The 5646-nt window shown below is 40.6% G+C and overlaps 1 protein-coding gene across 1 annotated transcript; it reads right to left on the minus strand.

The window, feature by feature from the left end:
* Positions 1-2881: 2881 nt before the first annotated feature.
* On the minus strand, positions 2882-5270 carry LOC142504566 (formin-like protein 4). The gene is made up of 2 exons (XM_075617424.1): positions 4012-5270; positions 2882-3929 (listed from the first exon to the last, which is right to left on the minus strand). The coding sequence occupies exons 1-2, from the start codon at positions 5112-5114 to the stop codon at positions 2942-2944; spliced, it is 2091 nt and encodes a 696-aa protein (XP_075473539.1). The 5' UTR covers positions 5115-5270; the 3' UTR covers positions 2882-2941.
* Positions 5271-5646: the final 376 nt, after the last annotated feature.

Raw genomic sequence — 5646 nt, forward strand, 5'->3', positions numbered from 1 at the left:
TTTCAGTGAGGCCGGACCGGAGTCGGAGTTTTGAGGTAGAATTTAAGATTCGAGAAATAATTTCAGAAGTTAAGTTAGCTAGCAAGTAAGTTCATTTAAGTTAGTAAGGGAGGTTTGAGGATTTAATTTAATTATTTGAGGTGATTAAGAAATGAGCTCATTTAAGTTATTTAATTAAGGGGTTAGCTCACTAAATTATTTAAAGGATTAGTAAGGCTTTCAAGGATTATTAGTTGACTAGATAATCAACATTCCCCTTTATTTTATTATGCATTTTTCGGCCACCCTTAGTGCTAGAAGATTCATTTTCCAACTCATCAACTTTGACCAATTCTTTGCATGTAATTAGTAGGATAATTCTAGGATTTTTGGGAGCACAATTTAATTAATTAATGAACATATCCTAGACTAGAAAATAAGCAAAATTTCGGCCACTACCTCCTAGAAGCATCCACCAACTCATTTGATATCAATTCAAAATTTAAAATTCAAATGCATGAAGACTTGGTCTTGATATGATCCTTATATCTTGCACCATCCTCCTCACCCCTCATAACCACTCCATCACACTCCCTCCCCACCGAAATCAGACCCATTTTCAGTAGAAAAAACGTGAATAACAGCTAGGGAGAAAGGGAGAAAAATCGAGAACTAGAAAGAACAAGAGAAGCGCTCCACCTCCTCCGTGCCGCGTCGTCGTTGTTTCGTTCGTTTTCTTTCAAAACAAAACCAGGCATGTCTAGATTTCTTTCAAACCTCAATCAAGTCATATTATCATTTATTTTTCAGTACATGATCATGTTTATTCAAGTAAAAATCGAGATCCAAGTCAAAACATTTTGAAACCACACATGCAGAATTTTCGAATTCCTTGGCAAGCTTCACGATTTCTTTTGGTTTGTGAGTTTCAGGTATTGGATCGACTCCAGGCTCCCAAGGCGGCTTGTATACATGTAGTAGGATGCATTAGGACCATGTTGGTCCATTCAAACCAGCCCCATGCTTGCTGGAAATTCAGAATGACAGCAAGTTCCCATAGGTGCAGAAATGTTGTTCGAAAAATTCAGTTTGTTGTCATGGAGGAAGGATCTGATCTTGGCTGCCCCAAGGGCCTATAGCCATGGTTGGATCACTTCCCTAGCAAGTCTAAGAAGTGACTAAGTTGCCCTTTTGGTGGCTTGGTCCATGGTTCATCGGTTTTTAATAAAAACATCACAACAGCCCCTATACCCCTTCGGCTACTTCGGTTGGACAGCTTTTGGTTTCGGTTTGTGTTTGCTTGGTGTGGATCTTGGTTGGCCTATGGCCCTTAGCCACGGTTCATATCATGCTCCTAGATGTCTAGATCGTGCCATGGTCAATCAAATGGCCATTGGAACGACACGAGACATCGATCATAGCATAAACACTACACACGCATGCACGTTGCTTTCGGTTGGACCCTTCGGTTGAGTTATGGTGTGATGCGGATTGTGGCTGGCCTAGGGCCCTTAGCCATGGTTCAAATCATTCCTTGGGATGTTGGTAAGAGTCTCTGGTCGGTGGTTCACTCCCCTAATGGCCGATAGTCTCGAAACCAACGCGAGTCTTGTAGTTGCGCAGCTGCTGGAAATTACAGCAAGTTGCTGTGTCGTTTAGAAGGCTTGTTTGAGTTCTTGGTTGGCTTTTAGCCCATGGCCTTGGACTGGACAGTGCCTCATTGAGTTATGAAGGTCATGTTTTCGACCGTTTGTCATTTGGATCATTTTTGAGGTCGTACGAGAATTTACGGTGCAATGTGCCAAATTGACTCTCGAAAGAGCGTTTCGTGTTTTGGCCTCCATTTCACCTAGATTTCGACCCTATCATTTTAGGAGCATTATTTTATGATTTTTCAGCGTATTTTAATCATGACTATACGTCGGTTCAGTGTCGGTTCAAGTTGGCTCGGAGTCATGATTAAATGCGAAGTCATTAGGCGTCATAGTCGCATCTTTTGAACGTAAATTGCATAGTTGGTCAAGTTTAAGCTATTGCATATCTTTCATGGCACAGTTAGGTTGCAGCGAGCCTGGGAACGATCCAATCCAATCCAGTTGGTAAAATTACAGGAATTTTCATTACGCCAGTTAATTATTTTACGTGCATTAAATAGAAAATGATTATTTTTGAGATTTATGCGATATGGCTTGTGGTTCATTCACTATGTGGGAGTGTTATTTTATACGGTCGCCAGTGACCGATCAGTTCAGTATGGTACCACCCGGTCGCCAGTGACCGGCCAGCTCAGTTCAGTTTCAGCCTCCCCGGTAGCCAATTACCGATCAGTTCAGCTTAGTGCAGTGGCCACAGGCGTAAAACATAATCTCAACAGAAAATTTTACCAGATATTTCAGTACAGGCTCCAAGGAGCAAATATTTTTACAGTAATTTCCAGTTCAGTTATGCACGTATTATAATTGCTCAGTACAGATTATTTTCAGTACGCCTCAGGACAGGATATGTTAACTCATGCATATTTTAAATTCAGATTTTTCTCGTTACCTGCGATATATGCATGCTGAGTCTTTAGGCTCACTAGACTTGATTGTTGTAGGTACTGATGAGGCCAGGGCCGAGGGCGGGGACCAGTGAGCCAGCTTGGTTCGGCAGTAGTGGCACCCGAGGACCTCAGAGCAGCAGTTGTTATTTTTTTTCCGCAAACAATTTTATCAGTCGATGGATATTTTTAAATCGTTGTTGTTGGCAAAACTTTAATTTTCTTCTGCTGCAATATTTTGAAATATTGAACTTGTTTCACCAGTGATTTTATGAATGAGGCCATTTAAGTTCTTTTAAAAAGAAAATTTTTAATTTTCCGCAAATTTTCAAGAAAGGAGTTTTAGGCCCTTCACAGTACTTGTCCCTTCCTCTTTTGAAAATCCTGCTTGATAGTAATCTGTTGTTTTCTTCACAAGCTCTACTACTCTTCTCTGCTCTTCTTTAACCGCCTGTATCTCCAATTCAGCTGCATTAAGGAAACCTGCCATTTCTTGGCGAATCCTCCATTATCCTTACATTGTGCCACCACTTTTTGAGTTTCCACCACTTGTTCTGACAATGATGAGACTGTTTTAACAAGAAGATCATAGTCTAATGCTGCTGATTTTTTTACATTGGAGAATTCAGAGCTTAGGCCACCGATTATAGGTAAACCGAGCATCATATATTCCCTTTCCTTATCATCTTTTGGCAATAGTTTGTCAGTTTTTTGGCTCTCAGCTTTGCCGCTATGGCTATTAGTCCTATTCACGCTATGATTTCTATCAATCACACAACGTTTACCCTCTGCTCGAACCACTTCTTGAACGACAAACTGAAGAAGTGTTGTTTTTCCATCCGAACTTTTTACATCAGATAGTTTTCTCAAAGCTGTAAGATTAAAAGCTTGAGCATTTCCTCTTGACGTGCCTGCATTCAACCGATTCCCCGCTTTAAGCACAGCTTCTAGAAGTTTCAAGAAGAGCCCTCGAGTTCTGAGTTTCTGTGAAACCTCTAAATCATACGTTGACTTGAACAGTATTGAATTGAAACGAGTAAATGCCGATGGAACAGCATGAAGAAGACGATATAGGAAAGATTCGGCATCAGCGAGGTGTGCTGGATCACCATCAAATGCAAGAATTCCAAACATTTCCTCATCTGTTGGAGCAACTTTCACCAGCTTTTCTAATGTATCGGTATTCAGACCTCGTCCCTCAAGTAATGCACCGATTATATCTTCAATAGTAATGCCTAGAGACTTGATCACTATTGCTGTGTTCTGTGATTTTCTTGTGTCAAGAATGAAAATTTGTGGTGGAGCAACTGATTTATCCTGCTTTGGAGTACTCGATGTACCATCCCCTCTAAAAGATTTTCGGTTTGTTGCGACATATCCAAAGAGAGCTTCCATCATATCACCATCAAAACTGAATTCACATCACAAACAGGGTAAGTATTCAGAGTAAATTTACGAAAGATTTGAGAAGAAAAGTTTTGTAGAATCATTACTTGAAAGATCCGTTGTCAATATTGTCCCACACCATTGAATGCTTTACATCCGGATTCACCTTATCCCAATGCAATGGCTTGAGTTTCACCTGCCCATTTCCATTGCTAGAAGACCCTTCTCCCTCCGAGGACGAGCTTTTACCTATCACCCCCTTCGTTGCTGGCAAAGATGAAGCTGAAGAAGCACTGCTAGGCGGCGGTGGCGGTGGTGGAGCAGGACCTTTATTTGATGGCATTGGTGGGGGTGGGGTTGGTGCAGACCCTTTTCCTGGTGGCGGCGGTGGCATTGGTGGCGCAGGCATTTTTCCTTTAGGAACCGACACAGAAGCTAAAATTTTCTTGGATGTTGATGCTGCTGGTGCCTCCGGCTGCTGAGGTACAGTTTCTGACACAGGAACCGATGAGTCCTGAATATTCTCAGCCTTAAAAGCAATTCCCGATGAAAGGGTCGGTGCTTTATTTATACTTTTCTCTTCTTTTTCTCCCCAAACGAGACACTGAGAAGTTGAAGATTTCCCCCGAAGCAAAGGAATTTCTTGCCAAGCTGCCTCATTTTTCTTCCCTTTCTCACCACCAGATCTCTTTTCTTCTTCTTTCAGGTCATCTTTCAACATATAATACTGTTTATTGAAACTAGTCCTCTTCTCTCCACTTTCCAAGTTCCTCCAATACAGCACATCCAACCCATTTTCATCCACAATCACCCCTTTCAGATTACCGTTGAATCGGCTAAAATTATCGGTATGATTCACCGGAGCAGCCGTCGTTGGATTTGGACTAATAGTGGCAGTATGTCTGACCCTCTTCCGATTTGAGTACCTTAGAAGAATAAAAAACAGCAGCCCGGATAAAACCAGAGTGGTCGCAGCTGTCACACCAATGGCTTTCCCCACCGCTGCTCTGGTTGATGAACTTCGCGGCGGAGACGAAGGTTGCGGTGTCGGAAGCGGCGACAGCGGAGATGGCGGTGGCGGACTAGAAGTTGGGTAGTAAGTCTGAATATTCTGTGGAGAAGTTGATTGAGAGAGAGACCGCGGAATGGAAGAAACGATAAAAAGAATGATCGAGCAAAGAATTTTACATGGCTGGGATTTCGCAGCCATGATTTCTTGGAAAGAATTCAAGAAGATGAATGGTTATTATCTTATTTTTTAATGTGAATTTCAATCATAGTTTAATGATCTTGTTTCGCTTTGGAGGTCACATTTACTATGAAGTTTGAACAAAATTGTGTGGGGAAAGTTTCCGAAGAGAGCAGTTGGCTGTATTGTCTCGTATGAATTTTAGCCCTTTGATGATTACATAATAAATTTCTTAATTTGAAAACAGAAATATTTTTGGGAATTATTACATTTTATTCCATTTTTTTATTATTATTATATTTCAGAGATAAAATGGATATATTTTGATGAATAAATAAATATACACTATCTCCGTACTTGTTTAATTCGTGTGCATATTTTCCAAAACTAGGTATGTTAGTAAAAAAAAATAAAAAAAATGATACTACAAGTAGAAAATGAATTATATATTTAAGACACTCGTATATTTTCAAGAATGCAAAAACTTGTGTGAGACGATCAGGGGTCGTATTTTATGAAACAGATCTTTTATTTGGGTCATCCATGAAAAGTT

Source organism: Primulina tabacum, chromosome 9 (genome assembly GCF_025594145.1).
Source record: "Primulina tabacum isolate GXHZ01 chromosome 9, ASM2559414v2, whole genome shotgun sequence".
NCBI classification, from domain to species: Eukaryota; Viridiplantae; Streptophyta; class Magnoliopsida; order Lamiales; family Gesneriaceae; genus Primulina; species Primulina tabacum.

Bases quoted from the DNA above. Each gene is read 5' to 3' on its own strand.
- LOC142504566 (XM_075617424.1), bottom strand. From the start codon at position 5,114: ATGGCTGCGAAATCCCAGCCATGTAAAATTCTTTGCTCGATCATTCTT. The intron at 3,930-4,011 runs GTAATGATTCTA...ATGTGAATTCAG, and splicing joins ATTGACAACGGATCTTTCAA to TTTTGATGGTGATATGATGG.